The sequence below is a fragment of the Oryx dammah genome, unplaced genomic scaffold (genome assembly GCF_014754425.2).
Source record: "Oryx dammah isolate SB20612 unplaced genomic scaffold, SCBI_Odam_1.1 HiC_scaffold_1, whole genome shotgun sequence".
Taxonomy (NCBI): Eukaryota; Metazoa; Chordata; class Mammalia; order Artiodactyla; family Bovidae; genus Oryx; species Oryx dammah.
In genome coordinates this window covers 38,763,321-38,789,628 of record NW_024070185.1, presented here as the reverse complement: position 1 = coordinate 38,789,628, position 26,308 = coordinate 38,763,321, and the positions used below count along the sequence as shown (strand labels likewise).

Sequence of the window (26,308 nt, the reverse complement as noted above, 5' to 3'; positions counted from 1 at the left end):
TCATAGATAAGTTCATTTGTGTCATATTTTAGAGTCCACATATAAGTGACATCATGTGGTATTTGTCTTTCTCTTTTTTTATGACTTTGCTTAATAAGATAATCTCCGGGTACATCCATGTAGCTGCCAGTGGTATTATTTCGTTCTTTTTAATGTAATTGCCATTTCTTAAAAGAAGAAGCAATGGTTTCCAGTGGTATTATTTCATTCTTTTTAATGTAATCTCCATTTTTAAAAAGAAGACACAATTGTTTTCACACCAAATTTAACATTTTCACATTCTTCCATTGATATTGCTAGAATTACATTAAAATTTTTTTGTTAATGTTTTATTTCTACATTCCTCTATTTTCTGTTATTGCTTTTATGTTCTGTGCATTGAAGAAGACAGATTATGAATTTTAAACTTATGTTTCTTATATTTTCTGCCTATATTACTACTGTGGTTTTATCCGTATTTTCTTTTATCCTCATTTTATATTTAACACTCTTAGTTGTGTTCTCTGATTATGGGATAATACCTTTTGGTAGACTGCAACTGGTTATATATACACAGTATATCTGTTTTAGAACTGTTTGGAGGCTGACTGAGTATTTTAACTGTCTCGTAGATTTTACTTTCCTTACTGGTATTGTAATGGCAGCAACAGAACCTATCGACATGGAATAGCTCGAGGTGCTGAAGCTCCTCTTCTTGATGACTTTGTCATGTCTTACCTTTTTGCTCAGGTATGGTTATATTATCTTCATTGTACATGTGTTAAATTATAAATATCTTGCTGTATAGTATATTTCTTAATCTGGAAATTATTTGCATATGGGAAAATTGATGCTCTGTGTGCATAGCAGGTGCAGAGAGGTGACAGAATTGAGTCTTTTATCACTAATGTTAATCCCTTAGCTTTTGGATGTATGTGCATGTGTGCCAAGTTGTACCGACTCTTTGCTGCGACCCAATGGACTGTAGCCTGCCAGGCTCCTCTGTCAATGGAGTTTCCTAGGCAAGAATACTGGAGGGGGCTGCCATTTCCTACTCCAGGGGATCTTCCTGACCCAGGGATCAAACTGGCATCTCTTGTGTCTCCTGCATTGGCAAGCAGATTCTTTACCACTGATGCCACCTAGGAAGCCCATCGCTTATGGATAATAGACTCTAATTTATAAAGATTCCTAGAATTGGCCCTTTTGAATTTTCTTTTTTACTTTAGTGCTTTAAATGATTTTAAGAATTCACAAAGTTTAGACTGAGTTTTACAGCATGATTCATGTAGACCTAAGTGGCTGTAATATAGGACAGTGAAATTTATTTAGAGGTATTTTAAAGAAATTCCTAAACAGTTTCAGACTTTTATTAGTGGGTAGCAAAATGTAAAGAAAGTAAGTAACTTCATAAAAAGTGAACTATCAATATACAGTAGTATGTGTAGCCCCTCATAGGAGGGGAGCTAGTTGTTGATACTTAGCCTAAAAACTGTGTTCCAGTTACTTATTTATTAATACTGTATGATTTTTGTGGTGTTTTGGAACATTTTAAAATGCTTTCTTGTTTATAACCTTGATTTAAACAGTAATTAAAATATTTTGTCATTAAATTACTTTTGAGTCTATGTGCTGCAAGAATGAGGAGTAGTTAGTAAAGAAAGAAATTAGTGCTTTTATGTAAAGATATGCTCTTGATATTCCCAAGGTATCCAGTCAAGTTCTAAATCAGATTTGCTAATATCATGGGAAGTAATCTCACAGATCCTCATAGCTCACATTTCTAAGATGTGTAGTAGATATAGTTGTTTATGAGCAACAGATTAAAGAATATTTCTTTTTTGCTATATAGAGCAACTGACATTTTTATGTGTGAAGGGATATAATATACTTAATAAAGTTCATTATTTTAGCCATTTTTTAGTGATCAAAGCAGTGCTTTAATTCAGGGAATTCATATTGTGCAGCCTTTGCCTCCATCCATCTCCAGAACATTTTTCATCTTCCCAAATTGAAACTTTTTACCCATTAAAAAGTACCTCTTTGTTTCCTTCTCCTCCTGACCTCTGGCAGCCACCTTTCTACTCTGTCTTTATTCATTTGCTTATTCCAGTTGAGCTCAGTTAAGTGGAACTATACAGCATTTACTTTTTTGTGACAGGCTCATTTCTCTTATCATAATGTCTTCAAAACTCATCTGTGTTTGGAATGTGTCAGGATTCCCTTCCTTTTAAGGCTGAGTAATATTCTGTTGTATATACCACATTTTGTTTGCTCATGTCTCTGCTTGGAGAGTTGCTTTGCTTCTGCTTTTTGGTACTTATGAGTAATACTGTAATGAACATGAATGCACAGATATCTCTGAGACCTTAATTTTAATTCTTTTGGATATATATCCAGAAGTGAGACTACTAGATCATATGGTAATTGTTTTTAATGTTTTTAGGAACTACTATACTGTTTTCCATAGCAGCCCGCACCTTTTTTACCTTACTGCCAGTGGCACACAAGTGTTCCTCACCAACACTTTTTGATAATGGCCATTCTGATAGGTGTAAAGTGATATCATGTTGTGATTTTGATTCGCATTTCTTTAATGATTAATTATGTAGAGCATTTTTGTAAGCTTGTTGGCCTCTTGTATATTTTCTTTGGGGAAATTTCTGTTCAAGTCCTTTGCCCATTTCTTTAATCAGGTTATTTAGGGGTTTTTTTGTTGTTGTTGTTGTTGTTGTTGTCTGGTTCTGGCTACTAACCCCTTATTATATATATGATTTGCAGTTATTTTCTCCCATCTGTGAGGTGCCTTTTCACTGTGACTATGTCCTGTGATGCACGAACATTTTAAATTTTGATGTAGTGCAATTTGTCTATTTTTTCCTTCTGTTATCTATACTTTTAGTGTCAAATGCAAGAAATAATTGTCAAATCTATCGTTGTGAAGCTTTCCCTCTTTATTTTTTATAAATATTTTATGGTTTTAGCTCTTATATTTAGATCTTTGATCTGTTTTCAGGTTTTTTTTTTAAATTATAGTTAATTTACAGTGTTGTGCTAATTTCTGCTGTACAGCAAAGTGATTCATATATCCATATATACACTCTTTCATAGCTTCCCAGATGGTACTAGTGGTAAAGAACCCACCTGCTTTACCATGTAGGAGACACAAGAGATGCAGGTTTGACTCCTGGGTTGGGAAGATCTCCTGGAGGAGGGCACAGCAACCCACTCCAGTATTCTTGCCTGGAGAACCCCATGGATGGGGGCGCCTGGTGGGCTACTCCATAGGGTCACAAAGCGTCGGATACAACTGAAGAGACCTAGCATGCACACACGCACACTTTTCATATTCTTTTCAATTACAGATTATCATAGGATATTGAATATAGTTCCCTGTGCTATACAGTAGAACCTTGTTATTTATCCATTCTCTAGTTTACATCTACTAACCTGAAATTCCCAGTCCGTTCCCCCACCCCATGGCAATCACATGTCTGTTCTGCATGCCTGAGTCTGTTTCTGTTCCATAGATAAGTTCATATTTTAGATTCCACTTACAAGGGATATCACATGGTATTTGTCTTTCTGTTTCTGACTTACTTCACTTCTGTGATAATCTCCAGATCCATCCATGTTGCTGCAAATGGCATTGTTTCATTCCTTTTTATGGCTGAGTAGTATTCCATTGTATATACGTAGCATACCTTCTTTATCCATTCATCTGTCAGGGGAGATTTAGGTTGTCTCTATGTCTTGACTCTTGTAAATAGGTTGCTGTGAACATTGGGGTACCTTTATCTTTTCTGAATTACAGTTTTTTTCAGATATATGCCCAGAGGTGAGATTGCTGGATCGTATGGTAACTCTGTTTTTAGTTTTTTTTTTTGAGGAACCTCCATACTGTTTTCCATAGTAGCAGTACCAACTTATATTCCATTCCCTCCAACAGTGTAGGAGGGTCCCCTTTTCTCCATACTCTCTAGCATTTATTATTTGTAGCATTTGTTATTTGTTATTACTTTTTAATGATAGCCATTCTCACCAATGTGAAGTGAGATCTCAGTGTATTTTTGTTTTGCATTGTTCCTCTGTCCATGGAGTTTGCCAGACGAGAATATTGGAGTGGGTAGCCATTCCCTTCTCCAGGAAGTCTTCCCAACCAAGGGATCAAACCTGAGTCTCCTGCATTGCAGGCGGATTCTTTACCATCTGAGCCACTAGGGAAGCCCAGCAATGAGTGATGTGGAGCATCTGTTCGTGTCCTGTTGCCTATCTGTATGTCTTCTTTGGGAAATGTCTAGCTCTTCTGCTCATTTTTCAGTTGGTTTATTTGTTGTTTTGTTATTTAATTGTACAAGCTATGTGTATATTTTGGAAATTAAGCCTGTTAGTTGCATCATTTGCAGGTATTTTCTCCCATTATATAGGTTGTCTTTTTGTTTTGTTTGCATTTTGCTTTACTATGTAAAAGCTTGTAAGTTTGATTAGGTCCCATTTATTTATTTTTACTTTTTTACTTCTATTGCCTTGACAGACTGACCATAGGTAGGATTTATGTCAGAATGTTTTGCTTATGTTTTCTTCTAGGAGTTTTATGGTGTCATGTCTTATATTGAAGTTGTTAAACCATTTTGAGTTTATATTTGTGTATGGTATGAGCGTGTGTTCTAATGTTGATTTATATGTGGCTATTCAACTTTCCCAATACTACTTGGCTGAGGAGACTTTTTCCCAATGTATATTCTTGTCTCCTTTGTTGAAGATCAGTTGCCCATAGGTGTGTAGACTTATTTCTGGGCTCTCCATTCTGTTCTGTTGATTCGTATGTCTGTTTTTGCACCAGTCCCATGCCATTTTTATTAGTGTAGCTTTGTAGTAATGTCTGAAGTCTGGGAGGGTTATGCCTCTTGCTTTGTTCTTTTTCCTTAGGATCACTTGCTTTGTTCTTTTTCCTTAGGATTACTTTCGTAATTCTGGGTCTTTTATGGTTTCATATAAATTTGAATATTATCTGGGAATTCCTTGGCAGTCCAGTGGTTAGAACTTGGTGCTTTCACTGCCAGGTCCTGGGATTAATCCCCAATTGGGAAACTAAGATCCTGAAAGTTGCATGGCATGGCCAAAAGAATTAGATGATTCCTTTTAGTTTGTGAAAAATGTCATGGGTAATTTGAAGGGATTGTGCTAAATAAATCTGTAGATTTCTTTGGGTAGTATGACCATTTTAACAACATTTATTCTTCCAATCTAAGTACATAGGATATCTTTCTATGTTTTTGAATAATCTTTAATTTTCTTTAATGTTTTATAGTTTTCAGCATATAATGCTTTTACCTCCTTGATCATATTTATTCCTAAGTATTTTATTTTTTTGAATAAAATACAATTTTGTTTCAAAAGCAATTTTGTTTTAACGTGCTCCTTGATATATCATTGTTAGTGTAAAAATGCAACCAAATTCTGTATGTTAATCTTATATCCTACTACCTTGCTGAATTCTTTTATCAGTTCTAGTAGATTTTGTGTGGAGTCTTCAGAGTTTTCTATATGTAGTGTCATGTCACCTGCATGTAAGGACAGTCTTATATTTTGAGGTAATTTTTAAATGCTGTAAGGTAAGAGTCCATCTTTATTGTTTTGCATGTGTATATCCAGTTTTTTCAGCACTATTTGTTAAAAAGGCTGTTCTTTTTCTGTTGAATGGTCTTGGCACTCTTGTCAAAACCATTTGACTGTTAACCAACTTTTTCATAGCTTCCTTTGTTTCAGCAGTCATTAAGGAAAGAGAGAAACAAGCTTCTGAGAATAGGGTACTATGAAATTATGACTTTCTGCTGCTTTTATGATTGTATTATTTCATCTGTTATGCATATATGGTTTATTTGGTGGCATGCTAGTTAAGTCCCATTGATAGGCCAGGTTTTCCTAAGCTATTCATTGAGCTACGTTACCATAATATTAGTATTATGACATCCTGTTCTTTTGATCTAGAAAAATGACAGGTGAGTTCCAACTTTATCTTTCTAGAAGAGATTTTTCTTATCTAGGATGGCAAAATAATTTCATAATAGAGTCCTATTGCGTCTGGACACTACCACACGCAATTTTCTATTACTTAATATCTCTACTTCTCTAAATCCATGCCCAGAAAATAAATAGGTAATAGTTAACTTATTCTTAGATTGTATTGATATCAGATTAGACTTCATGCATGTTTTAGACTAAATATAGCTAATTTTTTACTATAACTGTTTTCTTTCTTTCTTTGTTTTTTCCTGGCTGAGGTAGATAAAATTGCTTGGTTCAAATGTCAGCTGCCTACATGCGAAACTGCTTTTCCACAGTTCTAATTAAATGAGTCAATTAAGTGAGTCAGTTTTATTGATGGTTAAGAAGGCTAGTTTAAAATTATATGCTTTGGCATTTGGGACTCTTTCATTTGTACTTTTTCCTAATGGTTATTTGGTTGATTCTGTTGTTAGCACTGCACTAATTTTTTCATATGTTTATTGCCTTTTGGGCATGAGTTCCACAGGATACACTCATAAACAGAATTTATTATACTCTGGTCCCATATAGTATATGAAACGGAAGCAAGCTATTAAAAATAATCTACCTAGCCTTTGGTTATCTGTGGCTTTTTAAATCAAGAATGATTTACTTGCCTATTTTTAGAAGTGGGGTGAAATTAGTATTTGAAATTGAGCAAAAAGAAATATTCTTCTGTGAGTCAGTTTTGCCTTATCAATATTGAGGCCTTTGTTTTGGGTGGGTGTGTGTATGTGTGTGCTTACTGGTTATTTCATGGTTTGTGCCTTTTAGGTAGTATATTTCTTTTCTTATACAAAAATGTTTTCTAATTTGAAACTTAGCTACCACATATACTTTTCAGTTCAGGTCAGTTGCTCACTCGTGTCCGACTCTTTGTGATCCGATGATTGCAGCACGCCAGCCCATCCTGTCCATAACTAACACCCGGAGTTCACTCAGACTCACGTCCATAAAGTTGGTGATGCCATCCAGCCATCTCATCCTCTGTTATCCCCTTTTCCTCCTGCCCCCAATCCCTCCCAGCATCAGAATCTTTTCCAATGAGTCACCTCTTTGCATGAGGTGGGCAAAGTACTAGAGTTTCAGCATTAGCATCATTCCTACCAAAGAACACCCAGGACTGATCTCCTTTAGGGTGGACTGGTTGGATCTTCCTGCAGTCCAAGGGACTCTCAAGAGTCTTCTCCAACACCACAATTCAAAAGCATCAATTCTTCGGGGCTCAGCTTTCTTCACAGTCCAACTCTCACATCCATACATGACCACAGGAAAAACCATAGCCTTGACTAGACGGACTTTTGTTGGCAAAGTAATGTCTCTGCTTTTGAATATGCTGTCTCGGTTGGTCATAACTTTCCTTCCAAGAAGTAAGTGTCTTTTAATTTCATGGCTACAATCACCATCTGCAGTGATTTTGGAGCCCCCCAAAATAAAGTCTGACCCTGTTTCCACTGTTTCCCCATCTATTTCTCATGAAGTGATGGGACCAGATGCCATGATCTTCATTTTCTGAATGTTGAGCTTTAAGCCAACTTTTTCACTCTTCTCTTTCACTTTCATCAAGAGGCTTTTTAGTTCTTCTTCACTTTCTGCCATAAGGGTAGTGTCATCTGCATTATCTGAGGTTATTGATAGTTCTCCTGGAAATCTTGATTCCAGCTTGTGCTTCTTCCAGCCCAGCGTTTCTCATGATGTACTCTGCATAGAAGTTAAATAAGCAGGGTGACAATATACAGCCTTGACGTACTCCTTTTCCTATGTGGAACCAGTCTGTTGTTCCATGTCCAGTTCTAATTGTTGCTTCTGACCTGCATACAGATTTCTCAAGAGGCAGGTCAGGTGGTCTGGTATTCCCATCTCTCTCAGAATCTTCCACAGTTTATTGTGATGCACACAGTCAAAGGCTTTGACATAGTCAATAAAGCAGAAATAGATGTTTTTTCTGGAACTCTTTTGCTTTTTCCATGATCCAGCAGATGTTGGCAATTTGATCTCTGGTTCCTCTGCCTTTTCTAAAACCAGCTTGAACATCAGGGAGTTCACGGTTCACGTATTGCTGAAGTCTGGCTTGGAGAATTTTAAGCATTACTTTACTAGCATGTGAGATGAGTGCAATTGTGCGGTAGTTTGAGCATTCTTTGGCATTGCCTCTTTTTGGGATTGGAATGAAAACGGACCTTTTCCAGTCCTGTGGCTACTGCTGAGTTTTCCAAATTTGCTGGCATATTGAGTGCAGCCCTTTCACAGCATCATCTTCCAGGATTTGAAATAGCTCAACTGGAATTCCATCACCTCCATTAGCTTTGTTCATAGTGATGCTTTCTAAGGCCCACTTGACTTCACATTCCAGGATGTCTGGCTCTAGATGAGTGATCACACCATCTTGATTATCCGGGTCATGAAGATCTTTTTTGTACAGTTCTTCTGGGTATTATTGCTACCTCTTCTTAATATCTTCTCCTTCTGTTAGGTCCATACCATTTCTGTCCTTTATCAAGCCTGTCTTTGCATGAACTGTTCCCTTGGTATCTCTAATTTTCTTGAAGAGATCTCTAGTCTTTCCCATTCTGTTGTTTTCCTCTATTTCTTTGCATTGATCACTGAGGAAGGCTTTCTTATCTCTCCTTGCTATTCTTTGGAACTCTGCATTCAGATGCTTATATCTTTCCTTTTGCTTTTTGCTTCTCTTCTTTTCACAGCTATTTGTAAGGCGTCCCCAGACAGCCATTTTGCTTTTTTGCATTTCTTTCCATGGGGTTGGTCTTGATCCCTGTCTCCTGTACAGTGTCACAAATCTCCATCCATAGTTCATCAGGCAGTCTATCAGATCTAGGCCCTTAAATCTATTTCTCCCTTCCACTGCATAATTGTAAGGGATTTGATTTAGGTCATACCTGAATGGTCTAGTGGTTTTCCCTACTTTCTCCTACTTTTAAGTGCATATTAATTTTTAAAAATAAAATTATTTTTTAAATTTATGTAAAACTTAATTTCATGAGATGTCATCATATGGAAGAAGGGAGATATGTGTATAAAATATGGATGATCTTTTCTCTTAGTTTAAGCCTTGGTTGGTATTTCAGCCATTATTATGGCTTTTACCTTTCTTATAAAGAAAATTGTTATTTTTAGAATCCTGGTACTTTTAACCTTGCTCCCATTACATATTTAGTCTGATTTTATCTGTGTCCCTAAATTGTCTAGATCAAAATCTTAGAATTTTTTTCCATTTTCTTAATTCTTTTACATATAATTATAAAGTTAATGGGTTTTTCAGACTCTTTTAGTGTCTTTTCTTCTATGCAGCAAAGCCTTACTCTCATATTTGAACTATTACTGCAGCCTCTTGAAGAGTCTCCTTGAATACACTTTATTTTCTTAAAGTCCTTGTATTATTGCTACTTCTACCAGTGAAACAGGCATGATGCTTTAAGAAAAGATACTTTATGAAATGGATACATTTAAGAAAATGGTTCTCTATTGCTTCTGGGATCCAGTTGTTGAAGAGTACCTGCAGTTTGACCCCAACTTGCTTTTCCAAGTCTTAATTCACTCTGTTCACTTTACATGAATTATCTGCTCCAACCAAACTACTTTGCATCTCTGAACATGCCTTGTGCTTTCTTTTTGTGTCATTTCTTCTATTTCTGCATCCTGTTTTGTGTTAATCAAAAATTTCTTCCAGGACTTCTCTAGTGATCCAGTGGTTAAGAGTCCACCTTTTGCAGTGCAGGAGACATGGGTTCAATCCCTAGTCAGGAAACTAAGATCCCTCATGCCCTGCAGCAGCTGAGCCACAGATCCTGTGTGACAAAACAGAGACCCAGTGCAGCCAAATAAATAAATGAATAAATATATTTTTAAAATTTCATATTCAAAGAATACATGAAATTTCAATTTTTCTGCAAAACTTTTCCTAATTACTGCTGCTAGATATAATCTCAACTTCTTTTAAGTTCCTAAATCATCTGTTGTGTGGTACTCACTCTACAGTGTCTGGCATTGTAATTTTTTTTTTTTTCCCACTTGTTTCACTTCCTGGCTACATTTTAGTCTCCTTGGAGGCTGTGGCTACATCTTATATTTCTTTGTAGCCAAAACAGTCCTTAGTACAATGCTTTGAGCATATTTGGAACTCAGTACATATTTAATTGATTAATACCTATTTTAATTTAGGTAATTTTGATGTTGAAGATACAATTTGAAGATAGAATCAGTGAAATAGGCTGATAATTGGGAACCTAACTTAAATCTTTGCAGAAGAACTTATACTAAAACTTAATGGCAAAGTGTTTCAAAATCAAGGGAGGAGTTGACCTTGTTAAATGTATGTTCTGAAAATTATGCTATAGATTAAAATACAATAATAGATTAAAATGTGATAGTGAAACTTAAGAAATATTTTCTTCTATATTTTGTTTTTACTTTAGTGGCGGCATGATTTTTTACATGGATGGATAAAAGTACCTGTGACTCATGAAACACAGGAAGAATGTCTTGGGATGGCAGTGTTAGATATGATGAGAATAGCCAAAGAAAAGAATCAAACGCCACTGGACATCTATAGCTCTATCAGGTAATTTTCTTATGCAAATCTGTATAAGTATGACTAGTTATAGTTTTTGTATAACTTACTTGTTTTTTTCCAGTTTGCCTGTATTTATTTTTTGGTGTTTTTTAAAAATTAAATGAAAAAAAATTTTAATTCCATAGGTGCTTTAGGATTTTCAGAAGTTTCAAACAAATGATTTTGTATGTTATCACAAAAATCCTTTTTCCCTTCTACCTCTATAGAATTCCTCCTTCTTTCCCTCACCCCACCAGAAACCACTAGTTCATTTTCTATATTTGTGAGTCTACTTTTTTGTTATGTTTACCAGTTTGTTGTATTCTTTAGATTCTACATATAAGTGATACTGTACACTATTTGTCTTTCTCTGTCTGGCATACTTCATTTAACACAATTCACTGCCAGTCCATCCATTTTGCTGCAAATGCAAAATTTTGTTCTTTTTTATGGCTGAGTTGTATTCCATTGTGTGTGTATGTGTGTATATACCACATCTTATTAATCCATTCATTTGTTAATGGACACAGGGTTGCTTCTGTACCTTGGCAATTGTAAACAGTGCTGCTTGAACATTGGGGTGCAAGTATCTTTTCAAATCAGTATTTTTGTTTCTTTTACATTTATACCCAAGAGTAGAATTGCTGTGTCATATGTTAATTTTAATTTTAATTTTTTGAGATGCCTCCATACTATTTTTCACAATGTTGTACCAGTCTACATTCCTCCCTCACCAACATTTGATATTTGTATGATTTTTTTTTTACTAATAGCCATTCTGGTGGGTGCAAAGTGACATGTCTTTGTAGTTTTAATTTGCATTTCCCTGATGATTAGCAATATTGAGCATCTTTTCATGTGCCTGATGGCCATCTGCATTTTTTCTTTGGGAAAATGTCTATTCAGTTCTTATGCCCATTTCTTAATTGGGTTGTTAGGTTTTTTGATGTTGAGTTATATAAGTTGAGAACTGACTCATTGGAAAAGACCTTGATGCTGGGAAAGATTGAGGCAAGACGAGAAGGGGACAACAGAGGATGAAATGGTTGGATGGCATCACCAACTCGATGGATGTGAGTTTGAGCAAGCTCCGGGAGTTGGTGATGGACAGGGAAGCTTGGCGTGCTGCAGTCCATGGGGTTGTAGAGTCGGACATGACTGAGTGAACTGGACTGAATCCTTTATCATTCATTTCATTTGCAAATATTTTATCCCATTCAGTAGGTTGTCTTTTCATCTTGTTGATGGTTTCCTTTGGTATGCAAAAACTTTTAAGTTTAATTAGGTCCCATTTATTTATTTTTTCTTTTATTTTCTTCGCTTTAAGAGATGAATACCAAAAAATATATACTGTTATGATTTATGTCAGGGTGTTTTTTGCCTGTGTTTTCCTTGAGGAATTTTATAGTATGCAGTCTTACATTTAGACTTTTAATTCATTTAGACTTTTAATTCAAAATCCATTTTGAGTTTATTTTTGTACGCTTGACATAAAATTATAACGTATTTAAAGTGTACATCTACCTATATATTGTAAAACTGTTCCCTCTTTATTAATGTATCTATCACCTCACATAAATATTTCTTTATTCATTTATTGTAAGAACTTACATTCTACTCCTTTAGCAGGTTTCTGTTATATAATACAGTGTTATCAGTTATTGTCAGGTTTTACATTAGCTCCTTAGGCCTTATTCATCTTATAACACATCCAGCAGATTCTTAGACATGTGATCCACAGACTCCGAATTATTCTTCTGTATCTTGAATTCTGACAGTCATGCCTAATATGATTTTTCGAAATGCTGCTCCTATTGCCCAGCTTTAATGGCTATAAGACTTCTACTCCTTTTGAAGCTATATATGACTACTGTAAGGATGTTTTGATTTTTTTTTTTTGAAGTTTGAAGACTAAACATTTGTTTTACATATTATATATCCCTACCTGATTATAAGTTTGAATATGTCATGAATCTGGTTAAAATTCTCTTTATTCCTAGAAATCCTTCTCTCAGTAACTGGCTTTTGTCCCTCTTTTTATGACTGCCCTCGTGTTAAATACCCAGTTTGCAGGTTATCAGTTTCTATGTTTCCCTCTTTGGTTTTAGGTATTCTTGTCTTGTTTTCAAATGTCTATTAGTCCTTAGTCCTATTAGTCCTTAGCCTATTAGTCCTTAATGTCTACTAAATCTAAGGGTGTAGGCCAGCCATAGGGAACGATTTCAGGAACTCACTGAAGTTATCTTAAAGATTCCAACATCTAAAGAAAAAACAAAAATGTTTCTGTGTTCCAGTAAGGCCTTGATCTTTATTAAAATCCAGACAAACACCTCTTAGGATAATAACTTACTCATTCATTTGTTCATTCATTTATTCATTTAACAACTATTTGTTGAATATCTGCTATAGCAAGACCATAGTAGAACATAGTGAGTGTCTTAGATGTTGTCAGCAGAAACTGAAGGAATTGAAGGGGATATAGTTGAAGAACAGAGAAGCTCTGAGCCATTGAAAATGAATTTTTAAATATGAAGCCAACTCTAGGCTTAAGCTATGGTGGAACATTATGGAGACATGATATTGTAAAAGTCTTGGCACATTATAGATTATGGTTTCTTTGAGGTCAGGGATTGCATCATCTATTTATTCTTTTTCCTGCCTATTTAATCTAGTGTCCTAAGACCAGTGAATGTGTAGTAATTGTATTTCTTTGATTATCTTTACCAGAATATAAATGCATCTGCAAAATTCTGCTTCATTTTTCATTTAGTTTTAAAACTGTATAGATACTAAACATTCATTATAAGATTCCATGGTATTTTAAAACAGCTTTATTGAGATATAATTCATATAACATAAAGTTTACTTGTTTTAATTGTACAATTCAGTATTAATTATTGAGTTATAAAGGTTCTTTATATATTATGAATACAAGTCTCCTGATGTAGGTTCTCATATATATGATTTGCAAATATTTTTCCTATTCTGTGGATTTTTTTTCACTTTCTTGAAAGTATTATTTGCAGCACAAGAATTTAAATTTTGAAGTAACCTAATTTATCTTTTTTTTGTTTGTCTTTGGTACCATGACCTTTTAATATTAGATAAATAATTTATCACTGTACTGAAGCAAATCATGCCTGATTAGCTTGCCTTCTTAATGTAATTTAATTCCCTGATGTTTTCCAAATTTTCTCTGATTGCTTATTTCTGAAAAATAATCAAGGAACTCTACTTTATGTTAAAGTTTTTGGGATTGATGGAAGAACTGGTGAATAATTTGTTCTTTACCGAATGAAATAAGCTGCTTTGTTCCTAGAAATATCCAGTAGAGTATGCTTCTCTGACTAGTATAATACATAAAATAATACCTGTGTTCTTCTTTCCCAGACTTAAAAAAATACATGTAAAATACATCTCTGTGTGTCTGTACGTGTGTATTAGGTGCATCTGTGTCTGTGAGAACAGGCCTTTGTGTCTACAGGTGTACCTGTATCTGTGTGTTTGTACATCTCCTTGTGCATGTGTATGTATTAGATACTTAGCCTTTGTTATGCCAGATCCTGATTGGGCATTGTGGTTTTGGTATTGGGATACAGAAAGTAAAGGAAATGGATAAGGCTTTTCTGTTTCATTCTTCATCTGCTCCTTGAAATCCTAGGTCTGCAAAAGGAAGAGAGCTAGAGAATGAAAAGTGTTTAAAGGAGACCCTGTTGAATTTGTGAACAGTAGACCAGGGCCAAGGCCACTTAACATAGCAACGGAGGTATATACCTCATATCACTAGACTCCTACACAGCTAAGCAGATACTAGAGTTTACAGTGGTCTATTCCAATTGTAATAATAAGATGTAGATTTCATGTTATGGTACAAAAATAGTATGTAAGATAAGACTTAACTTCAGAAGCTTTTAGAGCCTGAATTTTAGGCTACCTTAAAGGTTCAGGGCTTCTCTGGTGACTGAGATGGTAAAGAATATGCCTGCAATGCAGGAGGCCTGGGTTCAATCCAGATCGTGAGAAAGATTCCCTGGAGAAGGGAATGGCTTCCCACTCCAATATTCTTGCCCGGAGAATTCCATGGACAAGAGGAGTCTGGTGGGCTACAGTCCATGAGTGACTAACACTTAACGTTTCAGTATAACAAAAGCATCAAGAATAATGTTTTCATGCTTCAGGAGTTAATAACTTTGTGACTTTTGAAAAATTTTTAGTGTTTCTAACAAAATCTAGCTAGTTCCCATCGCAGATGACACCAAAGCAGATTCATCATATTCAAGAAACTATACATTCTTATAGTATAGCAAAGGATGTATGTCTGTCCTTTATTCTAGGAATCAAAGTGGAAAAACTTTTTGTATTTTGTTATCTTAAACTCCTCTTTGGATTTCCAGATAAGCTTTCAAAGCCTTGTTAAATCAAGTAGCACTGGTGTTTATGTAAATTGTAATCCAGATTTAGTAGGGCTCTTGGTTTAGCTAAAGTTTTTGACAGAAGAAGGTAAAGTAGGAAATATTTGTATTCTGATTGTATTTTTAAACCTTTCAGTTTTTCCCTAAACTTCCTGAGGCTCTCCTGTATTCTATCCAGACTTTTGTTAAATTTTATATATTTTGTTCAGTTGCTAAGTCATGTCCAACTCTTTGCAACCCCATGGACTGCAACACGCCAGGCTTCCCTGTCCTTCACCATCTCCTAGAGCTTGCTCAAATTCATGTTCATTGAATCGGTGATTCCATCCAACCATCTCATCCTCTGTTGTCCCCTCCTCCTCCTGCCTTCAGTCTTTCCTAGCATCAGGGTCTTTTCCAGTGGGTCGGCTCTTCGCATCAGGTGGTTAAAGTATTAGAGCTTCAGCCTCAGCGTCAGTCCCTCCAATGAATATTCAGGATTGATTTCCTTTAAGATTGACTGGTTTGATCTTGCAGTCCAGGGGACTCTCAAGAGTCCTTTCCAACACCATAATTCAAAAGCACCAGTTCTTCAGCACTCAACCTTGTTTATGGTCCAGCTCTCAATCCATACTTGACTACTAGAAAAACTATAGCTTTGACTATACGGATCTTTGTCAGTAAAATAATGTCTCTTCTTTTTAACACACTGTGTAGGTTTGTCATAGGTTTTTTTTCAAGGAGTGAACATCTTTTAATTTCATGGCTACAGTCACCATCTGCAGTGATTTTGGAGCCCAAGAAAATAAAGTCTATCAGTGTTTTCCATTGTTACCACATCTGTTTGCCATGAAGTGATGGGACTGGATGCCATGATCTTAGTTTTTTGAATGTTGAGTTTTAAGCCAGCTTTTTCACTCTCCTCTTTCACCTTCATCAAGAGTCTTTTACAAATATATAATTGCCCTGAAAAGGAAAGGAATGTGACTTTTGAGATCTGAAAAATGAGTAGAATTTATTGGGTGAAGAGAGGTAAGTGATGGAGAGTAGAGGCTCATGGAAGAGGCTTTGCAGCAGAAAGAAACATGGGGAGGATGAAGACAGTCAGTATGGTTAGAGCTCAAAGAGTTAGTAGGTGATGAGGCAAGGGCTGGACCATATAGAACCTAGAGGCATGTTGATAAGGTTAAGAACACTAGGAAACTATGTAAGAGTATTGCCTGTGTGCTCAGTTGCTAAGTTGTGTCCAACTCTTTGCAGCTTTGTGGATTACAGCCTGCCAGGCTCCTCTGTCCATGGGATTTCCCATGCAAGAGTATTGGAGTGGGTTGCCCTTTCCTTCTCCAGGTTATCTTGCCAACCCAGGGATCAAACCTGTGTCTCCTACATTGGCAGTTGGATTCTTTACCACTGAGCCACCAGTGAAGCCCTATGTAAGAGTATTAAAGCAAGGGCTTAATACATAGAAGATTCCTATGACAACAGAGTAGAAAACTAATTTGAGGGCTGAAAGAGAAAATGGAAATGTGGGTCACCTAGAGAGTAAGATCATTGCAATAGTTCCTCTAGGAATTGCAGTTGAATGGGTTAATCATAAGAAAAATGGGCAAATTAGAGAAATATTTAGAAGGGAAAATCAAGGGAAGATGGTGACAGATTGAATAACGGGGGTTGGTGGGGAGGTTATGTAAAGAATGAGTTTCTGGGGCTTGTGGGAATAGGGGATCTTTAGTGCAGTGTACTCAGATAGGGAATGCTTTAGGAGAATCTTTTAGGGGAAGACGTTATGGGGACTCATGAATTTGGTTTGCTACGTTGTTTGAGGCACTTTTGAGACATCCACATTATGTGGGTAAATTGACTTGACTATGGAGGATTATGTCTGAAGCTTAGAGATCTGCTCTAGAGCTAGAGATATCAGAGTCGTTTGTATCTAGACTGAAAGAAAGTATAGATAAGAAAAGAAGAGGTCCCATAGTTAAGTCTTGAAGAATTCTAACAATTATCACCAGCTAAAGGGGATTGAGCCTGTAAAGAAGACTGGCAAAGTAGCCAAAGAAATGGGATGAAAATCAGGAAAACTAAAGGAAGAAAGTATCAAGGAGAGAGTGATTAACACTGTTGGATGCTTCTGAAAAATGGCAAATAAAATGAACAAGGAATTTGGTTTTGGCAACATTCCTTGATCTTAGCAAGAGTGGTTTCTAGAGAATGATGGAACAGAAGCCAGATTGGAGTGAATAAAGGAGTAAATGGAAGGTGAGGAAATGAAATTGGTTATATGAACTCTTAAAAAGAAGCCAGATAGGCTGTGGCTGGAGAGAGAAGAGGGATAAGGAGATTTTTATATTTAAGATGGGAAGAACTTTAAAACTTGTGGTTAGAAGATAAGTAATAAATAGGGTAAAATTCCCCATAGGGTAGAGGTAAGTACATATCAAAGAAATAACTTTAACAGATTTATACCTTATTTATTGTAATAGGTGGGAAGGAAGAAAGAATGAGTGCACATGTATAAGGTTTATTAGCATGATACTGGGGGAGTTCTGCTTAGAGAAGCTTTTTTTTTTTCCCTAAGAAAAATATGAAGTCGTTTTTGATAATAGAGAGAAATGTAGCTGAGGTGTAAGACAGAAGAGAAGAAGGAACTTTAAGAATATCGGAGATTTGACATAGTTGTGGGACTTGGGAAAATTAGTTGAACAGAGAAATGTCATAAAAGTGATAGTAGTGATAAGCCTATTTGAAATTTGTGTTTATGAATTTATAATGCAAGCCATCTACCTTGTCAAATGACTTTTCCCAGCAGCTTTGGCTACTTGAACACAAGACTGATAGCTCCGTAAGGGGATTAGGGTAGAGAAGGGAAGGAAAGAAAGCAGTGGTGTGCTGGTAAATGTTTTACAACAGTTCTTAGAGAAAAAAATATCTGATTTGTTTGTAATTTTTGCTGATATGCATGGTTTAAATACCATGTATCTGTGGCCAATTTCAAAGTAGCAATCTGAGATCACCCAATGCAGAGTTGAGAGATGAGTAGCAAACCCTTTCCATCACTCAGATATAACCTCAAAAGCACATATAGTAGTAAAAATGTATAAATAAATAAATAATGTAATATAATTAGGAAGTGATGCCTTTTGAGTATTTATTGTCTATATTTAAATGTAATTTATTTGCAATTTTATTTAATTTAAATTTTAATGATGGCTCTATAACAGTACAAAATAATCATTAAAATATAATAATCTCTCAGCATTAGGCAGTTCCAGCACTCAGGTACGTGTACTCAGCATTAGGCAGTTCCAGCACTCAGGTACGTGTAGGACAATGTGATAAGTGATTAATTATGGAGCAGTGCACAGAATGCTGTCAGACAAAGGGAATAGCATCTAACATGGTTATAGAGATCCAGTTGTACCTCCAGAAATAAAATAGTCTTCCTTTTTTAGACACTTGAGCAGAAGGGAAATAAGTTATCTTCCTTCCTTAGGATATTTTACATAGAGATGGAAGTACAAAAGATTCAGAACATTTCCAAATAGAATTGTTTTTATTGCAAAGGGATTAATGGGAGTTATTGAAGCTGACCTGAGAGAATAATGCACACAAAAGAAGTATGTTTGCCTAGTGAATATCAGTAATATCTAACAAAATGTAACAATTTCCAGAATTCAGATAAATTTTAGAATATAGTATTATAGGAAAGATATGCCAAAATGACGTATATAAGATATCAGAGAAATTTTTAGAGATTCCAATATTAACTAGACTCCATCTTCATTTCTTTAGGGGAAAAAAATTAACTTCTCCTTCTCTAAAATTTTATGACAACTCAGAATTTGTAAAGGCATTCACATCATCAAATAAAACCTTAAGGTTTTATACTATATGGATGATGACTTTGTTACCTTTTTCACTTGACTGTTGTGCTGTTTACTTATTATGGAGAAGAGTGGTATCTTCTAATTTTATTTTGTTCCAACTTGTTTTGCTCTTGTGTGTACTCTTTATTATCTCTAGCTACAAGACATTTTTGCCAAAATGTGTTCGAGCAAAGATCCAAGAGTATCATATTTTGACAAGGAAGAGAATAAGGTACAGATTTCGCAGATTTATTGAGCAATTCAGCCATTGCAAAGCCACTGCCAGAAACTTGAAACTTAAGTATCTTATAAATCTGGAAACTCTTCAGTCTGCCTTCTACACAGAGCAATTTGAAGTAAAAGAACCTGGAAGAGGTCCTTCAGGTGAGGAGATTTTTGCAACCATTATAATAACTGGAAACGGTGGAATTCAGTGGTCAAGAGGGAAACATAAAGAAAGTGAGACACTGACAGAACAGGTAATCTTCAATGATATGTTCTCATTCTTTGTTAATTTAAGTAGAATGGCAATAGAAGCAAAGTACTTTTAGTCATTTGGCACATGGTCTTGCACTACTCTCCTTCCACTGATATAAGTGGAAGTTTGTAATAACGTGACACCAGCAAGATCATAGCTATGGTTCTTTTCTCGTTGTTCTTAAATGGCATTTTGTTTGTTTTCTATGACAAAATAATTAGTAATGCTGTTCTTTTTTAATTTTTGTTTTTTAAAATTCTGAAAGTATGATAACACATTTACAGGAGACTTGGAAAATACAGATGGTGTTCTTATAGGTTCAAAAAGGCTTAAATTCTAAAAGTGATTTTTAAGGTTGTTTTGCTTCTTCTTCTTTTTTTTTTTTTTTACTGTTACTGATAACTGAGAGCACAATTATGAAATTCAGTTAGAAAAAGATTAGTTTTTATTGATTTTATGATGTTGCATACTTGTTAAATACTTCTTTAAGTTTGCATTACAAGTTTTAAGTTTGTTCATGTCTATATTATTCTTAGGATGTTATCAGATATTTATTTTATTTTATTTTAATTATTTGGTAAACTGAATTTTCTGGTAATGGTTTCTATTAATGTTGATTGGATTGAAGGGTACTATAGCACACTTTAGATTCCTGGCACCCTTTAATCCTCTCATTTTTAAATGGAAACCAAGATACAGTGTAGTCTTACGGTTACATTATTGGGAGAGAGAATCTCATTTAATGCTTATACGGTTACATTATTGGGAGAGAGAATCTCATTTAATGCTTATCTATTGCTGTCAATACTTTAAAAAAGAATTTGGAATGAAATCTCCTTTATAAGTCTTGTTTTAAAATGGCTTTGTAAATTCAACCTATTTTTAATATCAACTGCTCTTAATTACAGGATTTACAGTTGTATTGTGATTTTCCTGATATTATTGATATCAGTATTAAACAAGCAAATCAAGAAGGTGCAAATGAAAGCAGAATTGTAACTATTCATAAGCAAGATGGTAAAAGTCTCGTAAGTTTGCTTTATCATTATGTAATAGTTATGCTTTATGGTTGTCAGAAATAAGTATTTCAGAATCTTAATACCTAAGATGTTCTCTTGTAGAGATTTTGATTATAGTTTTAAATAGAGCTGTAACATCAATTTAGTAAGCTTTTTGATTACATCTATTTTTTTGTATCAGTACCAACACCATCTCCCCAAAGAATGTCTTGTACATTAATGTATTTTTCAGTCATTTTCATAATTAGCAAAGCACCAGTTACTTCCTGCCCTCTCCTCTCCCACCCCAACTCCAGTTTTGCTCGTTCCTGTCTATACAGTCTACCCTCTATATCTGTGAGTTCCATATCCACAGATTCAACTAGCTGTAGATTGAAAATATTCAGAGAAGAAACTCCAGAAAGTTCCAAAAAGCAAACTTGAATTTACCATGTGCAGGCAACTATTTGCATAGCATTTATATTGTATTTATAACCATTCACATCTCATTTACATTATATTAGGTATTATAGAGATGATTTAAAGAATATGGGAGGATATACATACTTTATATGCAGATACTACATCATTTTATATAAGGGACTTGTGGATTCAGGGATTTGGGGATTTTGGTGGAGGGGAGACAGATCCTTGAGCCAATACCATGCAGATACAGAAGAATGGAGGGACAACTGTATAATCTTTTTTACCAGTAGAGGTATGCGTAATTCTATCATATTGCCTATTTATATAACAAATTGTGAACCAATCCCAGGTAAGCCCTATCCGAATTGTGAGGCATGTTTGATTATAAAAGATTAACTTTTTCTCTGTTTTAAAATAGCTTCAGAGGGAGTTCCCTGGTTGTCCAATGGATTGGACTGTGTGCTTCTACTACAGGGCCATGGGTTTGATCTCTGGTCTGGGAACTAAGAGCCCACATGCTGCCCAGCCTGGGCTGATAATAATGATAAGATAAAACAGCTTCAGACATCCTACTTATTTTAATTGAAAGGAAGAAATGAATTCCTTTGTACTGTGCTCTTAAACTGCTTATTTTTCTGGCTCTGTTTTCTTTTTAACTCAGATATTTCTTGTACTTTTGGCTTAAATGTCATATTTATTTTATAATTTAAATATCTCTCTGTCTTACCTCTCTGGCCATTGCAGGGTTATATGACCAAATTATAAAACTTGTAACTCTGATCAGCATGCTTTCCTCTTCTTGGGTATTAATCCTTTGTTGCACAGGTTTGTGATTCTTCATGTCATTGTTTATGGTATCTTTTATAGGAATCATTTTTATAACCTGTGTTAACTAAATATTTTTTATAGTTCAAATACCTCACACAGTTCTCTCCTTATAATTTTTGGCATAAGTACATATTCTCTATTCTCATTGTGACTAATATTGTTCTTTGCTGAACCAGGCATTATACCATGATTACATTTTCATTCTTATATGTAAAACTTTTTGTTTTTCTGCAAGTTGATTGTTCCTTCCATTTCTTTTAGTATTTCTAATTCACACCAACTTTCGCATCAGACTAGATATAGATAGGTTTCTAATGGAAATGACTGGAATATTTGTCTAATGGGTGTATTGGAAAATATAGTATAATTATGGGTATATAGTGGACTGTAACTGGAAAAGCATGGTAAACCCATATTTGAGAGGGTCTCAAATATCAGACACAAGAATTTGTAATTCAAAGTGTATAACTTGGAGCCATTAAAGACATTTGAGCAATCGCAAAGAAAAGTAATTGAGAAGAATTACCTGATAACATGCAGTGAAAATAAATTTCTTCTTTTTCTTTTCTCCCCCTAGGAAATTGAACTTAAGTCATTAAGAGAAGCTTTGTCTTTTGTGTCATTAATTGATGGATATTATAGATTAACTGCAGATGCACATCATTATCTTTGTAAAGAAGTAGCACCTCCAATGGTGCTTGAAAATATACAAAGCAACTGTCATGGCCCAATTTCGTAAGTAATACTGACTTTTAAAGTGACTTTTTTAAAGTAATAACAAGATATTTATAAAAAATATTTTACACAACAGAATGATATACCTAGGTTTAGGAAGTTCAGAGAAAGAAATATTATCTCGATCTGACTGAAATTATTTTTCTTTTAACAAAAGTCTATTTCCAATCAGATTACATAATAATTAGAATTATTTAGATTATAATCTACCATCTGTATTCCAGTCTATAGTACTAACTTGTTGTATAAGTTTGATATTTAGTACTCTCAGTTCAGTTCAGTTGCTCAGTCGTGTCTGACTCTTTGCGACCCCATGAATTGCAGCACACCAGGCCTCCCTGTCCATCACCAACTCCCGGAGTTCACTCAAACTCATGTCCATTGAGTCAGTGATGCCATCCAGCCATCTCATCCTCTGTCGTCCCCTTCTCCTCCTGCCCCCAATCCCTCCTAGCATCAGAGTCTTTTCCAATGAGTCAACTCTTTGCATGAGGTGGCCAAAGTGTTGAAGTTTCAGCTTTAGCCTCAGTCCTTCCAGTGAACACCCAGGACTGATCTCCTTTAGAATGGACTGGTTGGATCTCCTTGTGTCTAATTAATTCTTTGATATTAATTTTTTAAAACCGTCCAATTTATGTTTAATTAATTTGAAAATAATGTGGAGGAGCCACAATGCAAAATTTGATAATCATCCTTATTTTTGAATAATCCAACACCTTCTACTGAAAGCCTTGAACACAAACTGTATCTGATGTCCATCTTTCTAGACTATTGCTGTGCAGTATGTGATGGAAATGAAATGTTCTATATCTGTGCTCTTTAGTAATTGCTACTAGCCACATGTGGCTATTTAATATTTAAAATGTTTCTACTGCAACCAAGGAACTGAATTTTTAATTTAATTTTAATAGCTTTACAGTTGATCCTTGAACAACACAGGATCTTAATCCACATATAACTTACAGTCAGTCCTCCATATCTGTGGTTCCTCGACATCCTTAAGTTCAAACAACCACAGACCATGCAGTAGTATAATATTTACTACTGAAAAATACCTGCATATACGTGGACCCTTGCAGTTCAAACCCACACTATTCAAAGGTCAACTGTGAAGAGCTTCATGTGGCTACTAGCCAACATATTGACCCACACAGTTGTAGACCTTACTTTAGCACTAGATAAAAACAGCTATCATGAATATCTGTTCACCCCAAGTAGAAGTTATCTCTCAACCGGAATGTGTTTTATAATTGGCACCAGGTTTGAAGGCAGAAAAGGTAGTGGCACCCCATTCCAGTAGTCTTGCCTGGAAAATCCCATGGACCGAGGAGCCTGGTAGGCTGCAGCCTACCAGGCTCCTCGGTCCATGGGATCGCTACGAGTTGGATGCAACTGAGCAACTTCACTTTCACTTCTCACTTTCATGCATTGGAGGAGGAAATGGCAACCCACTCCAGTGTTCTTGCTTGGAGAATCCCAGGGAGAGCGGAGCCTGGTGGGCTGCCATCTATGGGTTCTCACAGAGTCGGACGTGACTGACGCAACTTTGCAGCAGCAGCAGGTTTGAAGGACTTGAGCAGAAGAAACAATCTGGGATTTTGAGCATGTTTTTTACCTTAGTGAAAGTGTTAGTTGCTCAGTTGTGTCTGACTCTGCTATCCTATGGACTGTAGCCCTCCAGGGTCCTCTGTCCATGGGATTCTCCAGGCAAGAATACTGGAGGGATTGCCATTCCGTTCTCCAGGAGATCTTCCCGACCCAGGGATCAAACACAGGTCTTCTGCATTGCAGGAAGATTCTTCACAGTCTGAGCCACTGAAGAAGCTTTTTTACCTTAACCTGTCTTTAAATATTTGAGAAATCAGGTCCTGACTGAAATTCAAGACTGATTTGACTTATACCCATTGTCTGTTTAAGAAGTGTGATTGTGAGAATTCCCTGGTGGTCCAGTGGTTCTGTCTCTGTACTTCCACTGCAGGGGTCATGGGTTTGATCCTTGATCATGGGTTTGATCCTAAGATCCCACATGCTACTCAGTGCAGCCAAAAAAGAAGTATGGTTGCTATGAAAAAGTTGCATTATTTGAACATTCTGTAATTTACATATTCAATATTTTAAAAACTCCTGCCATTCATTCATTCATTATCCATCCATCCATTCTTTCATTTATTTGTAGAACATTTACTAAGTACCTGATATGTATCAGGTGCTGGTTTATATGTGAGAAATACAGCAAGATAATTCTTGCTTTCATGTAGATTACATTTCTTTCAATATATACAGCTTCAGTAAAACATATAGCAAATTTTAAAAAATTAGTAGCCTTTGTTGCTTGCCATTGGTCTTCTATTAGACCTTGGTATTATATTAAATATTAAAAATACTCATAAATTTTATATTAGTAATGGCTGTGATGGAAGAGACAAGTGTTTTATGCTACACTGATTGTATAGTTAAATGAAGTTTTGAGTATGGTTTTTAAAATACTAAATTTGAAATTGGAAGGCAGAAAAGTCAAAGGAATGAATTGTGTTCTTTGTAATTTTGTATGTCTTATAATACCTTATGTTTTTAAAGCAATATAATTGCCCCTTGAATCACTGTGAACTTATTGCAGAATGGCTTGGTACTTCAGTATTTTTCCTTGCAAGATTATTGGTAAAAATATAAAGTGGAGGAGACTTACAAAAATTCTTAGAGTTTTAGATTTGACTTTCGATCTGTTAGATGACACTTTGGTTGTAATGTCATGGTTCTTACTACATTATCATTCAAATTATTTCTTTACCTTTAGAATGGATTTTGCTATCAGTAAACTGAAGAAAACAGGTAATCAGACTGGACTCTATGTACTTCGATGCAGCCCTAAGGACTTTCATAAATATTTTCTGACTTTTGCTGTTGAGGTTAGTATGACATAATTAATGGTAATGTGTTTATTTAGTGCATGTAATTCCCCCTTGATAATATCTACTGTATTTCCTTTTTAATGCTCCAAATAATAGTTCTGGATATGATAACTAGCAATTAAGTAAGTTTAATTTACCTCAGGGATTCTTTATAAGTAAACAAAATATAGCTCCTAGGATTTATGTTAATAATTATTTGTAATATCTTAGTATCTTTTTATCTGGATTTTTTTGTTTGACTATTACCAGTATGTCAGATTTCATCACATCTTTTGAAGTCTCTTTTGTCACAAAAATGGAAATCTTTACCAAAACATTTAGAACAAAACAAATCAGAAGTAAACTTTGATTTTACTGGTAATGGTTATAGGATTAGATTGAAATAGGGTAATAACAAAGAAAAAGACATTGTACTTTTAACTGGTGGCTTTTCCAATATTAAGAATAATGATCTACAATGTACACTTTAAGTGTAATACTGTAATGAAATCTCACTGTTAATACAGACCATTTTGGATCTCAACTAAAATTATTTATTGTACAAAATTATATAAAATATACTATCACTTATAAAGCAATTTCAAGGTATAAATCTTGAGAAACTTTATAGCTGCTTCCAAAATTTATCGTACTTTTTAAAAGTAGAGACTGTAAGAATTGTGTTGTTATTTTAATTTTTATAAAAAAATTCATATTTAACATATGTATAGTGGGTTGATTGTCCATGAAAATATAGAGTGTTGGTTGCTTCATGACTTTAACATTGTAAAATACTGATAGTCTATCCTAATTCACAGTCTATTATATTCAATTATCAAATCAAAATATGTATATTTTTATGTTTACTGTATTAGTCTAGTGTAATATGAGGGCTGTATATTAGGGAGCATATGGTATAACCCTGCTTTAAGATATTTATCTTTTTGTAAAACAAAAATGAAGTATACCAAAAAATATTAAATTGAGCATTGTTTATTACACATTATCCAGTGTAAGCAAATAAGACAATAAGAGAAGATTTACAATGATTAAAATAGGTCCTTTAGAGTAGGAGAGACTTGAGACTGACCAGAGATAATG

At 35.0% G+C, this 26,308-nt stretch overlaps 1 protein-coding gene across 2 annotated transcripts in view; it reads left to right on the top strand.

The window, feature by feature from the left end:
• The window catches only part of JAK2 (Janus kinase 2), a 117,197-nt gene that overhangs the window by 60,854 nt on the left and 30,035 nt on the right, over nucleotides 1–26,308 (top strand). The window contains exons 5-10 of one of the 2 annotated variants that reach the window (XM_040242647.1): nucleotides 612–729; nucleotides 10,461–10,606; nucleotides 19,012–19,333; nucleotides 20,241–20,360; nucleotides 22,162–22,319; nucleotides 25,114–25,225. In XM_040242647.1, coding sequence (XP_040098581.1) covers nucleotides 612–729; nucleotides 10,461–10,606; nucleotides 19,012–19,333; nucleotides 20,241–20,360; nucleotides 22,162–22,319; nucleotides 25,114–25,225 — 976 coding nt within the window. The remainder of the gene's footprint in view (nucleotides 1–611; nucleotides 730–10,460; nucleotides 10,607–19,011; nucleotides 19,334–20,240; nucleotides 20,361–22,161; nucleotides 22,320–25,113; nucleotides 25,226–26,308) is intronic. The other variant, XM_040242722.1, reaches the window with a different exon arrangement.